Source organism: Phyllobates terribilis, unplaced genomic scaffold (genome assembly GCF_046119375.1).
Source record: "Phyllobates terribilis strain yellow unplaced genomic scaffold, ASM4611937v1 Scaffold_11__3_contigs__length_659146591, whole genome shotgun sequence".
NCBI lineage: Eukaryota > Metazoa > Chordata > Amphibia > Anura > Dendrobatidae > Phyllobates > Phyllobates terribilis.
Genome location: NW_027362771.1, coordinates 201,619,372 through 201,645,163, shown reverse-complemented (window position 1 = coordinate 201,645,163; position 25,792 = coordinate 201,619,372). Strand labels below are relative to the sequence as shown.

The 25,792-nt window shown below is 41.4% G+C and overlaps 1 protein-coding gene across 5 annotated transcripts in view; it reads right to left on the bottom strand.

Moving 5' to 3' along the window:
- Window positions 1–25,792, bottom strand: part of DOCK4 (dedicator of cytokinesis 4) — a 378,644-nt gene that overhangs the window by 105,008 nt on the left and 247,844 nt on the right. For all 5 annotated transcript variants that reach the window (XM_073651961.1, XM_073651958.1, XM_073651957.1 and 2 more), the window contains 4 exons: window positions 13,661–13,736; window positions 11,528–11,628; window positions 6,074–6,132; window positions 2,761–2,909 (listed from right to left, as the gene is read on the bottom strand). In XM_073651961.1, the coding sequence (XP_073508062.1) occupies window positions 2,761–2,909; window positions 6,074–6,132; window positions 11,528–11,628; window positions 13,661–13,736 (385 nt within the window). The remainder of the gene's footprint in view (window positions 1–2,760; window positions 2,910–6,073; window positions 6,133–11,527; window positions 11,629–13,660; window positions 13,737–25,792) is intronic.

Here is a 25,792-nt window from a genome sequence, read left to right as displayed (position 1 = left end):
ACCTGATAGATGACATTATCAGTAACCGGGATAAGGTGTTTGTCAATTAAACAAAAAAAATAGTTAGCATTTTTGGCATAATTTTGGCAACACAGATGTAAACACCGCCTTAGAAAAACGCTTATGTACTTAGAAATAAGTACATGGTTTGCATTCATGAGAATCAACTTATTCATGGAAAGGACAAACGATAAGAGTAATTAACTCGAAGAAACTTCTAGAAATTATTTATTCCGCATGTAAGGTAAGAGAATTAGGTTTAACGCGTAGCTCCCTAAAAAGGTAAGGATTTAGTAATCAAGGAGACGTACCCTAAATTAGTAACCACCACTTATTCCAATAGGCACAGTGACTTTACCACTAAGTGATTGCTACTTATAACCATGGACTGGAGGATATCCGTCCAAGGGTTAACAGCATTGCTCCGGCATAGAAATCAAAGTCATTTATTTTGTGTGCGTTAAACAATGTTTCAAATCGATGTTCCTATGGAGCAGCATGATGGTGGGTGTAAAGAAATGGTTTCAGACAGCAGGAGAAAAATCGAGTGGGAGCTGCAAAAGTACTTGGAACACTTAGCAAACCTCTGAGCTGGAAAATAGGAAACGTACTGGAGTGTCAAAATTGTTTGGCCTAAATAAATACAGGCCACTTTGATCCAAGATTATGTCTCCTGTTCAATAAAGTGCTTGAAACGGATACTGATAATGTATACAAGTCTGTGATCACTAAAATACCATTACAACCTTACAAACAAAATACCACTAAATGAAAATCTATAAACATACTGAACCGCTGTCGGGTAATAGTTAAAGGGATACTTCAGGCAAAGGCAATAAATACAGGCACGATCAGGGAGCCATAAGTGATTTCTGGCATACAGATGGAGCCTGCCTGTATACTAGGCTGGTTGTCATGACCCTATAAGAAATGATGCAGAATTTACAGTAATTACCATCTCCTGGACAAGAGGAGTCAGCCAGAACACATCCAAGAATGCCCTGATTACTGGAAACCAAAAAGCGAGTTTGGTGTTAAGGTTGGTGCCACCATTCTGGGAATCAGTAGTGTTTGCGGTTACTTCTCAAAGTGTCAATTCAAGCTGTACATTTATAGCATATTTGTATTGTGGGCCTAAATGAATATGCATAACACAGTACATATAGGTCAGACAAGCTTTTTTCAGTTCTTGAGATGTCACAGACAGCACATTGATCAATGACAGTCAATAGGCACATGAGTGAGTCTCAGCGCATTATCGGCATCTCAGAAACCCCAATGCAGAAGTGATAGGTGCCCAAAAAACCCCAACTGCTCATTAATGGTGCTTTTACATGGCGCTTAGGGACAAGTTCAATGGTCGAGTCGGGGCTTACGTCCGAACACCCCGCAAAACGTGATCTGGATATATGCACCAATGGGGACATAGACTGTAATGGTGCTGGCAGAGCAAACGTGCACTTTGACGTGCATCATTTTCGGGAGAGTACGCCTACAGGAGGTGGACACTCAGACGTTGTAGACTGCCTCCAGTATGAGTACACTCCCAAAAATGATGCACGTCAGAGCGCAGAGTCTATGGCCCATCAGAGTTTTGCGAGGGGGGGTGGTTCGGACATACAGTATGCCCCGATGGTGCCACCGAGAATGTGCCTAACGCAATAATGTGAAAGCATCCTAACTCTATAGGAGTTCTAGACAATTAATGAAGTAGTGGTTACACGTGCTTCCTAATACTTCATTCACACAAAAACTTTGGGACTCACGTTCTCACAACTGGTTTTGGTCCCAGAGGTTGGACCCCCAGCAATTATACATTTATCGCCTGTCCTGTTAATCCAGATTATATAATTTGTTCATGGGACAACTGCTATAGCAGAATATGTCATTCGACAAAAACATTTGCAAAATTCTGCTACGTATGTACTGTGTATAAACACAGCCAAAAGGGAGTTCATTGCAATACACCTTAAACAAGGTAAATGGAAATTGATAATTGCATAAACACCTTCCAAAGATTATCCTATCGTTGTACTAGTATGGCTAAGGACTATCATTTATCATATTAAATGCTAAAGATATTGGGGTGGCCTTGTATGTCTTTGTAGTAGTAAGGTTTGTTGGTCTTCCATGCATAGGAGACTTGTACATACAGAACCTTTAAGACTCAGTAGCTTTTCTATTAAAAGAGAATCCATTAACAGATTTCACAATAAAAACAGCATACATTATTATACAGGTTCCTCAGGTCTCATGAGACTGATGTACTTACTTAGAAAAATCCATGTCAGAATGGTTGAATAATCCTGACATTAAAATATGCATTTTATAAATTTGCCTAAAGAGTAAGAGACCTCATGAGTCCAAGTGTATTCAGTCTCTATCCCACCCAATCTGATTGACGGCTGCAGCTTATACTGAGCTATTTGAGATTTCAACAGTAACACGGAGGAGGGACACTGAGGAGCTTGTCAATCAGGCTACATGGGGGGAGGTTGACCTTAAGCTTTAAAAGGATTGTAGATCCATTCTGACATACTTCGAAAATCTAAGTACACCATCATCACATCTAAAACGTGTGCAACATGCATTGTGGAATTGGATAAGCTTTAAGCTCTGAATAAAGTGAGTATATTGCAGGCTTCACCATATTAACCTCAATTGTTCATTAGCTAGTCTAGATATTTGTATGGCACAATATTGTCTCTAATGATACGCCAGGTGTATATAGTTCTTATTTAATATATATATATTAGGTACCTGCTTAAAGTTGCCACTTCTTCTTTGCTCCCAGTCCATCATGTCATGAAAAATAGGGATCATTACATTCCTCAAGTCAGGCTGGGGTATCAAGGTTACTTCAAGAAATGGACCAATTAAGGCTGGGATAAAATGAAGTTTGTGTTCACCTACAAAAATAATAGTTTTATTTACTAGAGAAAATGAGCAACTGCAAATCTTCATATTTATCTCATATGGGGCAGGACATATCATTGGTGCAACCTGGGCAATTGCACAGGGACCTAAGGGACAAGGGGACCCACTTACATTTCCAAGGCAGGTGGAACTGTGCATTATGATGAGCTACTGGACTACAAAAGGCCCATATATTGTTCTTGCACAGGGCCTCTTCTGTCTGCGTCCGTCCCAGATTCCACACCATACTGTACAATGTTACAGTTACTGCTGAGCTAGGCTCACTTGTAATGTATCAACTTTTTTTTTGCAATGTAGCAATGTGACAGTGTAGAAACACACCTCTCGTATTGACTGGACAGTGTAGAAACACACACCTCGCACCGACTGGACAGTGTAGAGACACACCCTTTGTATAGACTGGACAGTGTAGCGACACTCCCTTCGTACCGACTGGACAGTGTATAGACACACCCCTCGTACCGACTGGACAGTGTATAGACACACCCCTCGTACAGACTGGACAGTGTATAGACACACCCCTCGTACAGACTGGACAGTGTATAGACACACCCCTCGTACAGACTGGACAGTGTATAGACACACCCCTCGTACAGACTGGACAGTGTATAGACACACCCCTCGTACAGACTGGACAGTGTATAGACACACCCCTCGTACAGACTGGACAGTGTACAGACACACCCCTCGTACCCACTGGACAGTGTAGAGACACACCCCTCGTACAGACTGGACAGTATATAGACACCCCTCGTACCCACTGGACAGTGTAGAGACACACCCCTCGTACCCACTGGACAGTGTAGAGACACACCCCTCGTATCAACTGGACAGTGTAGAGACACACCCCTCGTATCAACTGGACAGTGTAGAGACACACCCCTCGTATCGACTGGACAGTGTATAGACACACCCCTCGTACAGACTGGACAGTGTATAGACACACCCCTCGTACAGACTGGACAGTGTATAGACACACCCCTCGTACAGACTGGACAGTGTATAGACACACCCCTCGTACAGACTGGACAGTGTATAGACACACCCCTCGTACAGACTGGACAGTGTACAGACACACCCCTCGTACCCACTGGACAGTGTAGAGACACACCCCTCGTACAGACTGGACAGTATATAGACACACCCCTCGTACAGACTGGACAGTGTATAGACACACCCCCTCGTACAGATTGGACAGTGTACAGACACACCCCTCGTACCCAGTGGACAGTGTAGAGACACACCCCTCGTACCCACTGGACAGTGTAGAGACACACCCCTCGTACCCACTGGACAGTGTAGAGACACACCCCTCGTACCCACTGGACAGTGTAGAGACACACCCCTCGTATCAACTGGACAGTGTAGAGACACACCCCTCGTATCAACTGGACAGTGTAGAGACACACCCCTCGTATCGACTGGACAGTGTAGAGACACACCCCTCGTATCGACTGGACAGTGTAGAGACACACCCCTCATATCGACTGGACAGTGTAGAGACACACCTCTCGTATCGACTGGACAGTGTAGAGACACACCCCTCGTATCGACTGGACAGTGTAGAGACACACTCCTCGTATCGACTGGACAGTGTAGAGACACACCCCTCGTACCGACTGGACAGTGTAGAGACACACCCCTCGTACCGACTGGACAGTGTAGAGACACACCCCTCGTACCGACTGGACAGTGTAGAGACACACCCCTCGTACCGACTGGACAGTGTAGAGACACACCCCTCGTACCGACTGGACAGTGTAGAGACACACCCCTCATACCGACTGGACAGTGTAGAGACACACCCCTCATACCGACTGGACAGTGTAGAGACACACCCCTCGTACTGACTGGACAGTGTAGAGACACACCCCTCGTACTGACTGGACAGTGTAGAAACACACACCTCGCACCGACTGGACAGTGTAGAGACACAGCCCTCGTATCGACTGGACAGTGTAGAATACAACTGGTGTGTTTCAACATTGTCCAGCCAGTATTAAGTGTTTAGGGAACACCCAGTTGCGAATTTATTCATAGATTTTCAGGAATAATAGAGGAACTGTGTATTGTAGAGCTTTCAGTAAAGATGCTCCAGTTTTAATATTACATGGGGAATACAAGTGTTAATTAAACCAGACATATCAGGAGAACGGGCAAGTCCTTTTTATAGGTGGCATACATAAGACTGTCGAGTTTGGGCCAGGTGGACCACAGCTAGTACGTGCATCGCAGTCTACGCTTGGACTGTGAATCTGGGATTTGTGAAACTGGCCTTACAGTGATTTCTCCAGGCTAGTTTATTTCAACTGTTTATTTCAGAGGGAGAGAGAGGAATAGGTCGCTGACAGAGGTATCTTATGTCCTGTGTGAACAAATAAATTTCATGCTGACTCAAACATGGGTTAGGTTGAGTTTGGGTACCATAAAACTAAATATATGTATTCATCTCTGAATTCATGTAGCAACACATTAGCAGAAGACTAGAAGGTCCTACAGTTTCTTTTAGACTTTGTTCTGCATGTGTACAGCTCTAGACATTCCGGGCTAATGTTTGAAATTAAAGGGTAAATACATTTTCAGAAAACTTTTCAAATTTCAGAAGTTGTAATCCGCGGGGGTTCAAGTGCTGAGATCCATACCAATCGCGAAAACGAACGAGGGGAAAGTGCTTTCCTCCTTGATTGAAAATAGGCTCTATGATCTGTCAAAGCTTTTGATATTCCACAAAGTTAATTCTTATCTATAATCTGTAGAACTCTTTTCATCAACCAGCTAGGTCATGATTATTTTCTAGTTTAACTCATTTTATCAGCTTCCCATTGCAGGTTTCTGCATTTCAGAATGATAAAATATCACCGATAATGAGTCAGAAACAGATGTAGGCAGCAGATAATCCTTTACTAAACCATGTAATAGTCACTTACATCTGTCAAGAGTGCTGTGATAAATCAGAGCAACACAAGATGTTACAGCATCGAGGCACCATATTATTGCTCCACCATGTCACTGTGTATCATTTTTTTTATACAGGCAACTGAAGTATGCCCACTTAATGATCAAAAAGCCTCTTGACAGCCAGCTATTGCAGTTTCATTACAAAATACCAAATAATAAAAATGAAGGATAATCCTACCTAAATTCTGCCACATGCTGAAGATTTCACAGCCCATTGTCACACGCATGTCTCCATATCTAAAGAGATGAAAAACATCAATTATTTCATAAAAGCAGCATCAGAAGCAATAAGGAAGAGACAAACGCTGTTCGTAGAGCTGTATACCCTGCTGAGTATTCACGTAATATAAGTGTGCCGAGTTACGTTCAGTCAGATAGACAGGCCAGACTTGTAATAGTTAAAAATATATAATAATGAAATTTACACTTTAACCATTTTCTATTGTGATAATTATTTATTATTAAACTGAAATGCACAAAATATTAAAAGGCTCTTAATGCAAACCTCTATCAGGTAATTTTCAGAATATTCTGTCATGCGAAATGAGAAATAACACACATGAGAAATAACACTAATACTGGCCATTATATATCACTTGTACCCTGCAGGCTCCATTTCAATTTCATTTCTCTCTGAGCTAGTGGGTGGGGCCTAGATGGTTTGAGGTTTCCCAAACACAGTACACACAGAGAGAAGAATTTTTGTTCTTCTTTCTCTATAGCACACAGTCAGGTACTCAGCAAGTACTGAGCTGTGTAGCTGGATCTGCCTGTGTCTGCCTGATTTCTCACTGTGCTGAGTGCTCCTCCTCACCTCAATGTCAATCTGCCTTGAACTGACCACCATGGATTTGAGTTCTATTTTTTCAGATTAGATGAGGAGTTTGGGAGGCAAAGGGAAGAAAAATGGCTTGTAATGGTCAGGCCCCTCACTCAGCCGTCTCCTTGATGTGGGGTGGGTGACTATCGTCACTTTACAGCTCAAATCTCACAAACAGAACACAGAACGTACCCCCAACCAGTCTACACACCCTAGAGGCTAAATGCTGCCACCACTTACCAAAAATGTGGTAAGCCCCAATGTCATGCACACAATGTACTCACTGCACACAGGCCATACATAGGTCACATGCACAAACTTCCACTTAGTATTTACGGAGACAGTTTGTTTTAGGCTTTAATACACAAAAGGTACAGTGCTTAAAATTTACAAAAATATAGGAAAATAATAGATATACATAAAGGGTGCAAAAATAGTTCTAAAAATAAAAAGGTAAAAAAGCAGGAAAGTTCTATATTTAGCAGCCCTCTGTAAGAAAGTTCTTTTCTGCTCCCAGAGACATGGGTCAGAATGCGCGCACAAGTCCAATTGGCTTGGGGTTCCGACTCGTGTTACATTAAGAAAATGATTCATTCATTATATACAGTCCATCGCTGGAACATTATTCTCTTCCTACCTGGGTCCACCCATGGGGAGGGTTCTTCATTACACATGAACACAGCCCCCTTTAACTATTGTATATTATACATATTATATGAATCTTGACTAAAAGATGTTACAGCCACAGAATGTCCGGGATGCCGCTCATGTGATGTAGCAGCCAAATGCTCCCACAAGATTACACTCTGAATTACTACATATACATGTACAACCCCTGGCAAAAATTATGGAATCATCGGGTTCGGAGGATGTTCATTCAGTTGTTTAATGTTGTTGAAAAAAAGCGGATCACAGACATGGCACAAAACTAAAGTCATTTCAAATGGCTACTTTAGGGCTTTAAGAAACACTAAAAGAAATCAAGATAAAAAATGTGGTACTCAGTAAGGGTAATTTTTTTCAGACCAAGCAGAGGGAAAAAATTATGGAATCATGAAAAACAAACACACAAAAGAACACTCCAGCACATCACTAGTATTTTGTTGCACCACCTCTGGCTTTAATAACAGCTTGCAATCTCTGAGGCATGGACTTAATGGGTGACAAACAGTACTCTTCATCAATCTGGCTCCAACTTTCTCTGATTGCTGTTGCCAGATCAGCTTTGGAGCCTTGTCATGGACCATTTTCTTCAACTTCCACCAAAGATTTTCAATTGGATTGAGATCCGGACTATTTGCAGGCCATGACATTGACCTTATGTGTCTTCTTTCAAGGAATGTTTTCACAGTTTTTGCTCTATGGCAGGATGCATTATCATCTTGAAAAATGATGTCATCATCCCCAAACATCCTTTCAATTGATGGGATAAGAAAAATGTCCAAAATATCAATGTAAACTTGGGAATTTATAGAAGATGTAATGACAACCATCTCCTCAGTGCCTTTACTTGACATGCAGCCCCATATTATCAATGACTGTGGAAATTTGCTTGTTCTCTTCATGCAGTCATCTTTATAAATCTCATTGGAACGGCACCAAACAAAAGTTCCAGCATCATCACCTTGCCCGATGCAGATCCGCGATTCATCAGTGAATATGACTTTCATCCAGTCATCCACAGTCCACGATTGCTTTTCCTTAGCCCATTGTAACCTTGTTTTTTTCTGTTTAGGTGTTAATGATGGCTTTTGTTTAGCTTTTCTGTATGTAAATCCCATTTCCTTTAGGAGGTTTCTTACAGTTCGGTCACAGACATTGACTCCAGTTTCCTCCCATTCGTTCCTCATTTGTTTTGTTGTGCATTTCCTGTTTTGGAGACATATTGCTATAAGTTTCCGGTCTTGACGCTTTGATGTCTTCCTTGGTCTACCAGTATGTTTGCCTTTAACAATCTTCCCATGTTGTTGGTATTAGGTCCAGATTTTAGACACAGCTGACTGTGAACAACCAACATCTTTTGCAACATTGCATGATGATTTACCTTCTTTTAAGAGTTTGATAATCCTCCTCTTGGTTTCAATTGACATCTCTCATGTTGGAGCTATGATTCATGTCAGTCCACTTGGTGCAACAGCTCTCCAAGGTGTGAGAACTCCTTTTTAGATGCAGACTAACGAGCAGATCTAATTTGATGCAGGTGTTAGTTTTGGAAATGAAAATTTACAGGGTGATTCCATAATTTTTTCCTCAGAATTGAGTGATTCCATAATTTTTTCCCTCTGCTTGGTCTGAAAAAAATTACCCTTACTGATTACCACATTTTTAATCTTGATTTCTTTTAGTGTTTCTTAAAGCCCTAAAGTTGCCATTTGAAATGACTTTAGTTTTGTGCCATGTCTGTGATCTGCTTTTTTTCAACAACATTAAACAACTGAATGAACATCCTCCGAGCCCGGTGATTCCATAATTTTTGCCAGGGGTTGTATGTACACACACACATATACACACACACACACACATGCATCTCACTATATTAGAATATCATCAAAAAGTTAATTTATTTCAGTTCTTCAATAGAAAAAGTGAAACTCATATATTATATAGAGTCATTACAAACAGTGATCTATTTCAAGTGTTTATTTCTGTTAATGTTGATGATTATGGCTTACAGCCAATGAAAACGCAAACGTCATTATCTCAGTAAATTAGAATACTTTATAACAACAGCTTGAAAAATGTTGTTAAAATCCGAAATGTTGGCCTACTGAAATGTATGTTCAGTAAATGCACTCGATACTTGGTCGGGGCTCCTTTTGCATCAATTACTGCATCAATGCGGCGTGGCAGAAATTAACACTTGAAATAGATCACTCTGTTTGTAATGACTCTATATATCGTAATATGTGCGTTTCAATTTTTGTGTTTTGTATTGAAGAACTGAAATAAATTAACATTTTGATGATATTCTAATTTAGACACACACATATATATATATATATATATATATACACATATACACACACATTTATGTATATACACACACATTTATAGAGAGCGAGATAGTAGCTAAGCCATATATATACACACTGCTCAAAAAAATAAAGGGAACACTCAAATAACACATCCTAGATCTGAATGAATGAAATATTCTCATTGAATACTTTGTTCTGTACAAAGTTGAATGTGCTGACAACAAAATCACACAAAAATCATCAATGGAAATCAAATTTATTAACCAATGGAGGCCTGGATTTGGAGTCACCCCCAAAATTAAAGTGGAAAAACACACTACAGGCTGATCCAACTTTGATGTAATGTCCTTAAAACAAGTCAAAATGAGGCTCAGTATTGTGTGTGGCCTCCACGTGCCTGTATGACCTCCCTACAATGCCTGGGTATGATCCTGATGAGGTGGCGGATGGTCTCCAGTGGGATCTCCTCCCAGACCTGGACTAAAGCATCCGCCAACTCCTGGACAGTCTGTGGTGCAACGTGATGTTGGTGGATGGAGCGACACATAATGTTGCTCAATCGGATTCAGGTCTGGTGAACGGGCGGGCCAGTCCATAGCTTCAATGCCTTCATCTTGCAGGAACTGCTGACATACTCCAGCCACATGAGGTCTGGCATTGTCCTGCATTAGGAGGAACCCAGGGTCAACCGCACCAGCATATGGTCTCACAAGGGGTCTGAGGATCTCATCTCAGTGCCTAATGACAGTCAGGCTACCTCTGGAGAGCACATGGAGGGCTGTGCAGCCCTCCAAAGAAATTCCACCCCACACTATTACTGACCCACTGCCAAACCGGTCATGCTGAAGGATGTTGCAGGCAGCAGATCGCTCTCCACGGTGTCTCCAGACTCTGTCACGTCTGTCACATGTGCTCAGTGTGAACCGGCTTTCAAATGTGAAGAGCACAGGGCGCCAGTGGCAACTTTGCCAATGCTGGTGTTCTGTGGCAAATGCAAAGCGTCCTGCACGGTGTTGGGCTGTGAACACAACCCCCATCTGTGGACCTCGGGCCCTCATACCACCCTCATGGAGTCGATTTCTAACCGTTTGTGTAGACACATGCAAATTTGTGGCCTGTTGGAGGTCATTTTGCAGGGCTCTGGCAGTGCTCCTCCTGTTCCTCCTTGCACAAAGGCGGAGGTAGCAGCCCTGCTGCTGGGTTGTTGCCCTCCTACAGCCCCCTCCATGTCTCCTGGTGCATTGGCCTGTCTCCTGGTAGAACCTCCAGCCTCTTGACACTACGCTGACAGACACAGCAAACCTTCTTGCCACAGCTTGCATTGATGTGCCATCCTGGATGAGCTGCACTACCTGGGCAACTTCTGTGGGTTGTAGAGTCTGTCTCATGCTACCACGAGTGTGAAAGCACAACCAACATTCAAAAGTGACCAAAACATCAGCCAGAAAGCATTGGTACTGAGATGTGGTCTGTGTTCCCCACCTGCAGAACCACTCCTTTATTGAGGGTGTCTTGATAATTGCCAATAATTTCCATGTATTGTCTACTCCATTTGCACAACAGCATGTGAAATTGATTGTCAATCAGTGTTGCTTCCTAAGTGGACAGTTTGATTTCACAGAAGTTTGATTCACTTGGAGTTATATTCTGTTGTTTAAGTGTTCCCTTTATTTTTTTTGACCAGTATATATATTTTGTCTGGGATATTTTTGAAACAAATGACAAGAACAATTAGTGCTGTGAAGAGAATTTCTTTGATATACTGTATTTTGTTTGCCATTCTACCCATGGCAAATTGGATAATCTGAGGTATTAAAAAAAAAGAGATCACTCTTACCTTTCCAGGACTTTTTTCATTTTTGACGGGGCAAACATCTCCAACTGTAAACATAACTGGTTTATAAAAATGACTGCAAGGTAAAAGTAGGAATCCCATATCTGTGAATAAAGTACAAGCACAAGAGCGTAAATTTTACTTTGCAACAGTATCTCAGTTATTGAAATCAATATACATTACAGTAACCATTGATACGGTTAAAACAGTCAGCACGGATATAGATGTCTAAATCTATAGTGTTTTTTCCTTAAATGAAAGCTATTGCAAGATACTTTTAACCCCTTCAAGCAGCGGCCAATTTCCATTTTTTCCGTTTAGTTTCTCCTCTCCTTTTTCTAAGAGCCATAACTTTTTTATTTTTCCGTCCACATTACCATATGAGGGCAATTCCACAGGTTTTTTTTTTTATATGAATACAGTTTTCATTATACAGTAAAACTGACCTGGCAATATGATTCTCCAGGTCAGTACGATTGCGCAGATGCATGTATAGTTTTTTCTTTTAGTAGTGGAAAAAAATTCAGAAATTAAAAAATAATAATTCTGCTTGTGCCACCATATCCCAAGATGCGTACAGTTTTAAATTTTTGGGATATGGAGCTCTGTGAGGGCTTATTTTTTGCTCCTTGAGCTGACATTTTTATTGATACCATTTTGGGGTACAAACATGATTTGATTGCCTCTTGCTGAATTTTATTGAAATGTTGCAGAGACCTTATATTTTCATGTTTTTAAAAACTTTTTTTTTTTTTTTTCCATTTTTTTGTGCATGTGTTCTGTATGCTGAGAAGAAATGGTCTCTGTAGTGGGGAAGAAAAAGGGAGTTTAAGCTTAAAATGACTAGATTTGATGATCCTGGTCCAGCAGCACCATTGGTACTCTGAGGTCGCTGGCCCAGAGACCTATGAACCTACTCCAGCCTGCCAGCATCCATGGCGCCTCTTCTAATTAGCAGGCATGGCCCAATGTCATGCGAGTGTGATGTCAGAATGATAACATTGTACCAGGCCTGCTAATCAGAGGAGGCACCAGGGATGACAGGAGGATGTTTGCAGGATCTGGTCTGGCATTTGCAGATTACGGACATGGCTGGCAGCTGGACCAGGGTGCAGGGAATCTTTTTACTTATATCTAGCAGAGAGTTCGGGCGTTTATTCAAATAAGATGATCATTGGCTTTGCATCATAATCTAATTTCCATAACACACATTGTATTTTTTGCTTTCCATTAACCTATTAGTATATTAATTGAGTGTTGAAAAAAACCTGAGTACCCAGAGAAAAAAACACATAAACCTCAGAAGAACATACAACCTTCTTGTAGATGCAGCCCAGATCCATACATAGGACCCCAATGATGCAAGACAACACATGCTAACCAATGAGCCACCATGCTATTTAAACTATATTGAAGGTGTTATCTGGTGCTTTGGTTATTTTTTCTAATGGGACTAAGGCTAAGTGCCCACGATGCAGAAATGCTGCATATTTTTTCCACATCTCCCTGGCAGGAAAAACGTATGCAGATTGTACATGCGTTTTTCCCGCCAGGTAGAAGCGTTTGTCAAGCGTTCTTCACATGCATTTCTGTATGCGGGTTATCAAGCACTTTCCAAGCGATTTTAGCATCACATGGAAAAGTGCTTGTCAACTTGTTCACACTATATAAATCCATGCAACCGGCATGGATTTATATAGTGTGACCAAGTAATAGTTAATAAAAAAGAATAAGAATGGTGAAAAATAAAAAATAAATATTATACTTACCTTCCGATGGCCCCCGGTGTTTTCTCTGCTCCGCCTGCTCTGTTGTATGGGTGGCAGTGGTGTGAAAGGACCTGCAATGACGTCATTGAGTCATGTGAAGTGAAATGAAGCAGGAGAGTCACTGCCTGAGCCGGAGGAAATCATCGCCGGGCAGAACACGCAGGTAGTTAATAACTACCTACCTGTCAGTTCTAAGTCCCATAGGAAAGAATAACCAAAGTCTCAAATAACCCCTTCAGTAAATAAAATTGACATTAGTTGGCATTGTAGATTAATAATTGGTCTAAGGCAGTTTTTGAAAAAGTAAAATGATGAACCAAAAAAACTGCACATTCTTAGAGCTTTAATGTCTGGAAGTCATTCTTACCTTATAATCAAAGCCTTCATTTAAAAAGTTCTTACGAAGAGCATCCGAAAGATAAAGTACAGTTGTAATAATGACACTAGGAAAAGAAGGAAATATTTAGGATTAAAATATTATATATAAACTTTGATATGCAAAGTGATTAAACAAGTAATTTATATTTTTTTTTACTATGGCTTTTATATATGGCATAACATCAACAAATGTCAATTCATGTTTTCCGGAGCCCTTTATACTTACTGTCTATACCGACACAAAGGCACAGAGAAAACATATTAAATTGCATGGACTTACTTTAAAAATGAAACTACTAATCAAAGGTTCCAAAAACAGGGGGAGGCCTCAGCACATAAACAATCACTTTTAATGACTTCTGAAATGTTTACATTTATCTTAAATGGGAACGGTTCTTTCGGCGAACTTTGCATAAATTAACAATAAAAACCATTAAAAGAAACTTTGCGATATATCTCAGAGAATTCTGCGTCTTTCTCCCTTAATGAGCCATTTCGTGCCCTACTTCCTCTTTGCATCTTCTAAAATCCCCATCCACTCTGAGAAAAACAGCTCAACTCCAAGTTGCTGAAGACAAGAAAAGCTGCCAAAGCAGTGAGTTATCAGGTTACATCTCATATTATAGTCCATGGAGAGGAAAGGCAGAGGAAGGGTGAGGAGCAGAGAGAGGAAACAGGCAGAGGAGCGAAGTAGAAAGAGGGTGTGTTGATTTACATCTACACAGCTCAGAACAGCTGTAAAATTTCCTCCATGTAAAAGCTGTTTCTTTCTGTGGGCTAACTAAGGAATGAAAAGCAGGAATATCTCTTGGTGTGATACAGTTATATGAAAAAGTTTGGGCACCCCTATTAATCTTAAGCTTAATGTTTTATAAAAATTGGTGTTTTTGCAACAGCTATTTCAGTTTGATATATGTAATAACTGTTGGACACAGTAATGTTTTGGCCTTGAAATGAGGTTTATTGTACTAACAGAAAATGTGCAATCTGCATTCAAACAAAATTTGACAGGTGCATAAGTATGGGCACCCTTATCATTTTCTTGTTTTAAATACTCCTACCTACTTTTTACTGACTTACTAAAGCACTTTTTTTGGTTTTGTAACCTCATTGAGCTTTGAACTTCATAGCCAGGTGTATGCAATCATGAGAAAAGCTACTTAAAGTGGTCACTTGCAAGTTGTTCTCCTGTTTGAATCTCCTCTGAAGAGTGGCATCATGGGCTCCTCAAAACAACTGTCAAATGATCTGAAAACAAAGATTATTCAACATAGTTGTTCAGGGGAAGGATACAAAAAGCTGTCTCAGAGATTTAACCTGTCAGTTTCCACTGTGAGGAACATAGTAAGGAAATGGAAGAACACAGGGACAGTTCTTGTTAAGGCCAGAAGTGGCAGGCCAAGAAAAACATCAGAAAGGCAGAGAAGAAGAATGGTGAGATCAGTCAAGGACAACCCTCAGACCACCTCCAGAGAGCTGCAGCATCAACTTGCTGCAGATGGTGTCACTGTGCATCGGTCAACTATACAACGCACTTTGCACAAGGAGAAGCTGTATGGGAGAGTGATGCGAAAGAAGCCATTTCTGCAAGCACGCCACAAACAGAGTCGGCTGAGGTATGCAAAAGCACATTTGGAGAAGCCAATTTCTTTTTGGAAGAAGGTCCTGTGGACTGATGAAACCAAGATTGAGTTGTTTGGTCATACAAAAAGGCATTATGCATGGCGGCAAAAAAACACAGCATTCCAAGAAAAACACTTGCTACCCACAGTAAAATTTGGTGGAGGTTCCATCATGCTTTGGGGCTGTGTGGCCAATGCCGGCACCAGGAATCTTGTTAAAGTTGAGAGAGACATGGATTCCACTCAGTATCAGCAGATTCTTGACAATAATGTTCAAGAATCAGTGATAAAGTTGAAGTTACGCAGGGGATGGATCTTTCAGCAAGACAATGATCCAAAACACCGCTCCAAATCTACTCAGGCATTCATGCAGAGGAACAATTACAATGTTCTGGAATGGCCATCCCAGTCCCCAGACCTGAATATCACTGAACATCTGTGGGATCATTTGAAGAGGGCTGTCCATGCTCGGCGACCATCAAACTTAACTGAACTGGAATTGTTTTGTAAATAGGAATGGTCAAAAATACCTTCATCCAGGATCCAGGAAATCATTAAAAGCTACAGGAAGCGACTAGAGGCTGTTATTTTTGCAAAAGGAGGATCTACTAAATATTAATGTCACTTTTCTGGTGAGGTGCCCATACTTATGCACCTGTCAAATTTTGTTTGAATGCAGATTGCACATTTTCTGTTAGTACAATAAACCTCATTTCAAGGCAGAAACATTACTGTGTCCAACAGTTATTACATATATCAAACTGAAATAGCTGTTGCAAAAACACCAATTTTTATAAAACATTAAGCTTAAGATTAATAGGGGTGCCCAAGCTTTTTCATATAACTGTATGTGTTATGATCTGCAACATGTACTAAGGAAAGATAAGGGAAAACTGTTCCTACAGTAAAACTAAGCTGAATCCCTATGATGTTGCGGGCTGCCTGTTCCTAGCGAACAGACCTGCCTTAGTCCTCGGCTAGTCTGAACGAAGACCTATAGCATAAGGGGAGGGGTCCCTAAAAGAACTAAGGACTGGGACAAAAATGGGACACCTCCTAAACAGAGAAGTTGTTGCAGAACACAAAAAGACAAACTGACAAAAAAGTACTTGAGGTCCCAGAAGGACCAAACGAACTGACAGAGAAAGGCACAGAAGCACCTGGCTAGAGAAACAGACAAACTCTGAAGTCCAGCACAGCCAAAAGGGAGGAGCTGAAATATAAAGGCAGATGGTCAAGAGACCGCAAAACACAAGATGGAAAAAAACAAACAGGAGGGTTCTAACAGTACCCCCTCTTTTATGAAGATCCTCCGGATCCTCCAGGCCCAGGCCTATCCGGAAACCTCTTGTGGAAAGCTTTAACAAGCCTAGGAGCAGAGATATCATCCGTCCTTACCCAGGAGTTGTCTTCGGGACCGAAACCCTTCCAGGAGACAAGAAACTGTAATCTCCCTCTATGCCATCTAGAATTCAAGATACGAGAAATTTCATATTCGCCGTCTTCCACCACAGGAGGAACTGTGACAGTGGCATCCCTATCTGACACATCAGCCTTTTTCAACAAGGAAACATGAAACACAGGATTAATCTTCCAGGAAGTAGGGACATCCAACCTAACAGCAGACGGGTTAACAACCTGAAGCACTTTAAATGGACCCACAAACTTAGGACCCAGTTTTTTAGAGGGAATCCTCAACCGCAGGTTCTTTGAGGACAACCAAACCATGTCACCCACAGTAAACAAAACATCCTAACGTTTCCTGTCAAAATACTTCTTGGACTTCTTGTTAGCTTCTAGAAGGTTGCACCGTACATTAGTCCAAACTCTCTCCAAATCACCGGAAAAATTCTCCTCCTCCGGCACCGCCGACTCCAATTTGGAGAACGAACCAAAAGACGGATGTCTCCCAGTACAAAAAAAAAAAGGAGAACACCCAGCAGAGGAGGATGTATGATTGTTAAGAGCAAATTCTGCGAGAGGCAGAAACTCAGACCACACCTCTTGATTGTCCACCACAAAACAACGCAAAAACTGTTCAACATCCTGGTTCTTTCTTTCAGTCTGTCCATTAGACTCAGGATGATACCCAAACGAAAATGACAAATGGACTCCCAACCTGTCACAAAAAGCACGCCAAAAGAGAGCCACAAACTGAGGTCCTCTATCAGAAACAATATCCGTGGGAACGCCATGGAGCTTGACAATCTCCTTAACAAAAGCCTTAGCGAGTGTCTTGGCGAAGGGCAACTTAATGAATGGAACCAAATGACACATCTTACTAAAACAGTCCACGACCACCCAGATGACAGTAAAACCCTCGGACACAGGAAAATCAGTAATAAAATCCATTGTGAGATGCGTCCAAGGCGCACTAGGAACCTTGAGAGGGCAAAGCAACCCCGCAGCAGGAGTATGTGAAGCCTTTGACCTAGCATACACAGTACATTGACGCACCCACTTGATGACTTCCTTCTGCCATCCAGGCCACAAAAAACTGCGACTGATAAGTCTCTTAGTCTCCGAAATTCCTGGATGACCTGCCAACCGAGACTCATGACACTCCACAAACAAATCTCTCCTAAATGATCTAGGCTCGAACAACCTCCCATGAGGAGTGTTAGATGGAGCATCATCTTGAGCTTTCAGAATCACATTCTCCAAAAAGGAGTCCAATGCCGCCACCACAACTCCTTTCTGTAAAATGCTCTCCTCCTCCTCGGCACCGACCGTAGGAGAGAAGCTGCGAGATAAAGCATCGGCTTTAACATTTTTAGTACCAGGAATATAGGTAACAGAAAAATGAAACCGAGAAAAAAAAAAGTGCCCACCTAGCTTGACGGCATTCAAGCGCTTGGCAGCATCCAGATAGATCAAATTCTTATGATCTGTGAAAACCTGAATAGGAAATCTAGCGCCTTCCAAAAAATGACGCCAATGTTCAAACGCGAGTTTAATAGCCAGCAACTCCTGATTTCCATCATCATAATTCAGTTCGGTTTCCAAAAATTTTTTCGAAAAGAAGGCACAAGGATGTACTCCATCCCTGTTCTCCTGAGACAAAACTGCTCCGACCCCCACCGATGAAGCATCGACCTCGATCAAAAAAGGCTTGGTCTCATCAGGCTGCATAAGGATAGGGGCTGAACTGAACCTCTCTTTGAGATACTCAAACGCTTCAATGGCCTCAGTAGTCCACTGGACCATATTCGCACCTTTCCTGGTGAGATCGGTCATAGGCTTAACAATTACAGAAAAATTCTTAATGAATTTCCTGTAACAATTGGCAAAACCCAAAAATCTCTGTATAGATTTCAAACCAATATGCCTAGACCATTCCTGCACAGCCTGAACCTTCACCAGGTCCATCTCAAAGCCCTCGCTGGAGACAATGCCTCCAGCGAACTCACATTTCTCCAGCTTAGCAAAGAGTGAATTATCACTCAATAACTGCAAAACTTCACGTACACTCTGCCAATGGGACTCTAGATCTGGTGAATAAATCAAAATGTCATCCAAATACACAACCACATTCTTACCAATCAAAGGTCTCAGGATGTCATTAACAAGGTTCTGAAAAAATGCAGGTGCATTGGTAAGACCAAAAGGCATCACCAGATTCTCAAAATGGCCTACCGGAGTGTTAAAAGCAGTTTTCCATTCAATCACCCTCATTCACTCGTAACAAATTGTATGCCCCCTGGAGATCAATTTTAGAGAACCACTTGGCCCCCACCAACTGGTTAAACAAGTCAGGAATTAACGGCAATGGGTAGGAATTGAATACGGCAATCTTATTAATTTCACGAAAATCCAGACATGGACGTAAACCCCCGTCCTTTTTTTTAACAAACAAAAATCCAACTGCCACAGGCGACTTAGAAGGTCTAATGTGACCAGCAGCCAGGCTAGTCTGTATGTACTCCTCCAAGGACTTTCTTTCAGGGATAGTCAGATTAAACAAGCGACTCTTGGGAAGAGTAGATCCAGGAACAAACTCAATAGAACAATCATAATCCCTATGAGGAGGTAAAACTTGAGACTCCTCCTCTGAAAAAACCCTCCAAAAATCTTGAATAGGTACAGGTAATTCCTCTTTTTCCACAGCCACAATGCGACCATTACAACATTTATCATAGCACTTTGCACTCCAAGACTTAATCACATTAGTAGACCAGTCCAGCAAAGGATTGTGCAGTTCTAACCAAGGCAATCCTAGAATGACCGGGGAGGGTAAATTATCTAATACAACCAAGTCCAAAATTTCTTGGTGAACTCCATTGATAGTGAGGGGAAATGCAGCAACCTTGTGAGTAATACATTTCAAGGGAGTATTATCAATTGCAATCACAGAAATAGGTGATGACAAAGGTTTGGATTTCAATTTAAGGTTTTCCAAAAACCCTTTATCTATCACATTAAGTGTTGAACCATAATCCACAAATACCTGAAATTCAATCAAATTTTCCTGCAAAGTAGTACTCCCAGAAAGAAATACTCCTGCAGAGCGTAAACAAGCTATACGGGCGTAACTGACCTTTTTTTTTTCTTTACTTAAACGAAGCTCACAATACTTAATCAAATGGTCAGCTTTACCACAATAAAGACACAATCCCTCGGCGAACCTCCGGTCTCTTTCCTGAGAGGGGAGCGACTTCGCCCCAACCTCCATCTGGGGACTAGGACCTGGCATTACAGGAGTCTTTACCTCATTCTGTCTAAATCTCAGTCTCCTATCCACACGAACAGCTAATTGCATGGCATCTTGCAGAGTCTCAGGTGAGGGGAATGCAATTAGCAAATCCTTAACCCTTTCACTCAGACCAGCAAAAAATAGACATTTCAGAGCTGGATCATTCCATTTAACTTCTGAGGCCCATCTTCTGAAGTGTGTGCAATAATTTTCAACATCACCTGACCCCTGATTCAAACGCCTGAGTTCTGCCTCAGCAGATGACATTCGATCAGGATCGTCATATAATAGCCCCATAGCAGAAAAAATTCTTCTACAGACCTTAAACATGGATCATTAGGTTGGAGAGAAAAGGCGCACCCCTGTAGTTCTTTGCGCAAAAGTGACATAATAAAACCAATGTGCTGTGATTCATTCCCAGAGGACCTTTGTCTCAAATGAAAATATAACAAACAAGCATTTTTAAAGGAAAAAAAAATCTTGCTGTTTACCATAAAAAACATCAGGCAGTCCTACCTTGGGTTCCGCAAAATGCGCTTCAGAACAGCTACTCACGTGTTGCTGGAGCTCGGCCACCTCCAGAGACAATCCCTGTAGGCATTGAGCCAAATACTGGACGGAAACTACTGATTCTCGAATTTCTTTCCTTTTAGTTTTTTTTTTGGGCTGGACTTACTGTTATGATCTGCAACATGTATTAAGGAAAAATAAGGGAAAACTGTCCCTACAGTAAAACGAATCTGAATCCATACGATGTAGCGGGCTGCCTGTTCCTAGCGAACAGACCCGCCTTAGTCCTCGGCTAGTATGAACGAAGACCTATAGCATAACGGGAGGGGTCCCTAAAAGAACTAAGGACTGGGACAAAAATGGGACACCTCCTAAACAGAGAAGTTGTTGCAGAACACAAAAAGACAAAACAGACAAAAAAGTACTAGAGGTCCCAGAAGCACCAAACAAACTGACAGAGAAAGGCACAAGCACCTGGCTAGAGAAACAGTCAAACACTGAAGTCCAGCACAGTCAAAAGGGCGGAGCTGGAATATAAAGGCAGATGGTCACGCAAAACAAAAGATGGAAAAAACAAACAGGAGGGTTCTAACAATATGAATGTAAGACATCATAGGAGCTAGTTTCCTTCCAGCAGCTCAGAGTCAATTACAAATTAGAGATAGAACCTGCAGAGGGGAAAACTGCTGAAATTGCAGGATTTAAGTCATATAAGGGCCATAAATGTACACACAGGATAGCTCATTCTGAAAAGTTACTTGAAAGTGCAGCTAACTTTTAAACAAAATTCTTACACAACTTTTTTTAGTTCAGAGGCAATCAAACAGTTCAGTTGTTTATGGTACTGTGGGCAATCAATGTTCTTCTAATGCTCAACACTGCTTTCTTGAGTTTCTCCATTTTAACCCCTTCACGCCATGCAGGCTCCGGCGCTGAGCCCGCATCTTTCCCGGCACATGACAGCTGATCTGTACAGCTGACTGACATGTGCCTCTAACAGTCGCAGGTAGAATCGTGATCTACCAGCGGCTGTTAACTCAATCTCTGACAACGGCATTTAACTCGCGCTTACAGCAAGTGTGTCACTAATCCCACCCTTCGGCGCCCACGCCACATGACCGCGGGTCGCCGATGGGTTGGCATGACAACCCAGGGTCTGCAGGAGACCCCTGCAGTTGTCATTGCCGGGATGCTATGAGCGCCGCCCAGTGGTCGGCACTCATAGCAAGTGAGCATTTTTGCTACACATAGCAGGAATGAAGCCCTGCTGTGTAGCACAAGCGATCGGATGATCGCAGCTTCTAGTGTCCCATGGAGACTATTGAAGCCAGTGAAAAGTAAAAAAAATGTTTTTAAAAATATAAAAAAGTTCAAATCACCCCCCTTTCAAAATAAAACAATAAAAAAATCAAATATACACATATTTGGTATTGCAGTGTTCAGAATTGCCCGATCTATCAATAAATAAAAATAATTAATCTGATGGGTAAATTGCGTAACGAGAAAAAAATCAAAACACCAGAATTACGTTTTTTTGGTCACCGCAACAATGCAATAAAATGCAATAACAGGCGATCAAAAGATCGTACCTACCCCAAAATGGTATCAATAAAAAGGTCAGCTCAGCGTACAAAAAATAATCCCTCACCCGGCCCTAGATCCCGAAAAATGGAGATGCTATGGGTCTAGGAAATAGCTCTGGTAAGAAAGGGAGCAAAAAACAAAAACGGAAAAACCCAAGGGGTTAAAGAGTACATACATCTGTAAGTTTGTGTAATTTTCTAAAAATCTTGATAATATAGGGTAACAATTTTGTAACTTGCAGTTAAAGAAGTTGTCTTCTACTTTTTCATTGATGACTTATCAATGTCTGATCGGTCGGGGTCTGACACCTGGCACCCGCACCGATCAGCTGGACAGGAGGCGGATGTGTAGTACCCTGCCGCGTCCACTATCGGAAAACAGAGCAGCTCTGCAATCGAGAAGCTCCGGCCGCCTGCGACGAGATCAGCTGATCGGCGGGGGTGCCAGGTGTCGGACCCCGACCAATTAAACATTGATGACCTATTTTTTAGGATAGGTCATCAAAGAAAAAGTAGTGGAAAATCTCTAACTAGAACTTAAAAAAATTCTTATCCTATATTGTCAAGATTTTTAGAAAACTACCTCTTTAAGTCTTCAGAAATAATACCATTTATTGGAAAAAAAATATCACTTAAATTTCTTTGGAAAATCAGCTTTAGAAAGCAAAACCTCTCTCCTTGGAAAGGTAAAAATCTAATTTAAACTAGGAAAAGTGAGTTGGCAAAATATTTTTTTTTTCCACTTCCATCTTAAAAAGCTAGGAAATGATACAAACAATACACATAAATTAAGTTTGATTATGGTCAGGTGTCGCCTCTAGAATAAAGGACTGAAATCTGCAAACATTAGTCTGTATGCAGCTGTATCTGAAGTGCCGCATAATACACAGAAGAAAAAAAACAGCCATGTCAGCTGAATATTTACAGTATCAATAAAAACCTGTGTGATTTCATGTTTGGAGATTTACTGAACCCTAATGAGCTCTCAACTACCACAATGTGCTATTTATGTTTGCCTTAGTCTTTAATCAAATGAAGCGTCTCCCCTGGGCCTCTCTCCTGCTCGCTCCATGGAGTGGCATGGCTGGCACACAGCGATTAGGAGCAGCTGCAGGAACTGGAAGTGATCTAGAGTGCTACAGTATGTGGCTGAATAGCACAAGACATTAGCCTTTTAATTGGTTTCATGACTGGCAAAGCTAATTAATTGTTTCATTCAATTAGAAGGACCCATTTCCTCCTCAGGGGCATGGCTTGTGCTCAAAGCATCATCCTTGTGTCAAGTGGTCAAATTACTGACCCCCTGTGCTTATCTTCTTAGGGACTATGGATATAAACCCAGTAATTGAGTATGGTCCCAGCGATACCACAAGACAGAACAGTCTTGCTCTTTAATCCCTGCAGTTTGCATGCTTCCTGCTAGATCTATTGCTACTTTGCCTGTTCAGCTTATCTGCTTATTGCATTTGTACAGAAATGTGTGTATACATTATATAAAGCACAGTGTCACCATATACCTAACACAAATAATGATGCTCAGCTATGATCAGTATTATAACCGACTCATTACTCTTCAGTAACAGATCATATTTTGAGATTCTAATTGCATTATTAGCGCTACATTATTTTGAAAGGCATCTCCTTTATCTTCTATGAAGACCTTTCTTTATTCTTTATGTAGATGTAGAGGGGATAATAAATTCCATCTACAACAGTTTTCTGTTGCAGAGGCACAAAATTTGTCACAATTTTTGCATTGATTAAAAATGAATTTTTCCCTTTTTTAGCATCAGCTTTTACCAAATTTTAAAGTAAGCAGAGCTTAACAAAGAAAGGAGAAATGTCAAATTTCAAACAACAAAAGTACTATATTTTTACATGAGAAAACTGACGGAAATTATATGAAAAGTCTATGCCAAATCATAAAGTGCTTAGATTTCATTTTCTGATACATAGACAGCCCAAAAGATATACCAAAGTGTGCCTCATAATACATTTAGCAAATCAACTCCATGCGGCTTTTGTTAAAGACTAGCATATTTGACTTATCTAGTGATTTTAAAGCATATAAAGCCAATCACTGGGCTCAGTGGTGATGTCGATGTAGAGCCCACGAGGCGCTGAGCAGTGATTGGCTGCTGTGGTGACTTGCGATATGGATGTTAAGGCCCCGCTGCAGTTAACCAACAAAGAATGGAAAGGTGGCAGAAAGGCAGTGCTGATCGTGGGGAGTGAGAGTAACAGATTTGATTGTAATCTTATAAATCTGCAACCCTACAACCACATCAATTTTTAAACTGGACAAAACCTGTACGACAACATGGACGATTATAGGTTAAGTGAATGGCAGTATAATAAGACCTGCAAGATTTCACTGTGCTAACTATTAACCCTTTCGCAACCTTGGGTTTTGTCATTTTTGCATTTTCGTTTTTTGCTCCCCTTGTTCCCTGAGTCATAGCGTTTTTATTTTTTGGACAATATGGCCGTGTGAGGGCTTATTTTTTGCGGGACGAGTTGTACTTTTCAACGCCATTACTAGTTTTACCATATCGTGTACGGGAAAACGGGAAAAAAATTCCAAGTGCGGTGAAATTGCAAAAAAAGTGCAATACCACAGTTGGTTTTTATTTATTTTTTTACCACGTTCACTGAATGCTAAAACTGACCTGCCATTCTTATTCTCCAGGTCATTACGAGTTCGTAGACACCAAACATGTATAGGTCCTTTTTTATTTAAGTGGTGAAAAAAAATTCCAAAATTTGGTAAAAAAAAAAAAGCGCCATTTTCTAAGACCTGTAGCGTCTCCATTTTTCGGGATCTGGGGCCGGGTGAGGGCTTAATTTTTGCGCGCCGGGCTGACGTTTTTATTGATAACATTTTGGGGTAGATCCGATGTTTTGATCGCCCGTTATTGCATTTTATTGCAATTTTGCGGCGACTAAAAAACGTAATTCTGGCGTTTAGAATTTTTTTCTCATTGCGCCATTTACCATTCGGATTAATTCTTTTTTTATATTGATTGATCGGGCGATTCTGAACGTGGCAATACCAAATATGTCTATGTAGGGTTTTTTTTTTTATATATTTTATTTTGAATGGGGTGAAAGGGGGGTGATTTAAATTTTTATATTTTTTTAATTTTTTTTATATTTTTAAAAACTTTTTTTGTTCACTTTTTGCATGCTTCTATAGTCTCCATAGGAGACTAGAAGCAGCAACTGTCCGATCGCCTCTGCTACATTCAGGGGATCAGCAGATCCCCTGCATGCAGCAGAAATGGTCCTGTGCTATGAGCACCGACCACTAGGTGGCGCTCATAGCGACCAGCTCATGACAACCGCAGGTGTCTGCTGCAGACCCTGGGTTGTCATGCCCACCCATCGGTGACCAGCGATCACGTGACGGGGTCGCCGATGGGTGGGGCTTAGGACGCGCTTCCCGGAAGCGCGCGTTAAATGCCGCTGTCGGAGATTGACAGCGGCATTTAACATGTTAACAGCCGCGGGTGGATCGCGATTCCACCCGCGGCTGTTGCGGGCACATGTCAGCTGTAAGAATCTGCTGACATGTGCTCGGTTCAGTGCGGGCTCACCGCCGGAGCCCTCACTGAACCGGGGGAGGTAGCCTATGACGTACTAAGACGTCATAGGTTGTAAAGGGGTTTTAAAGGGGTTGGCCCACGAACAAAGTACATTTCAATCAATAGATC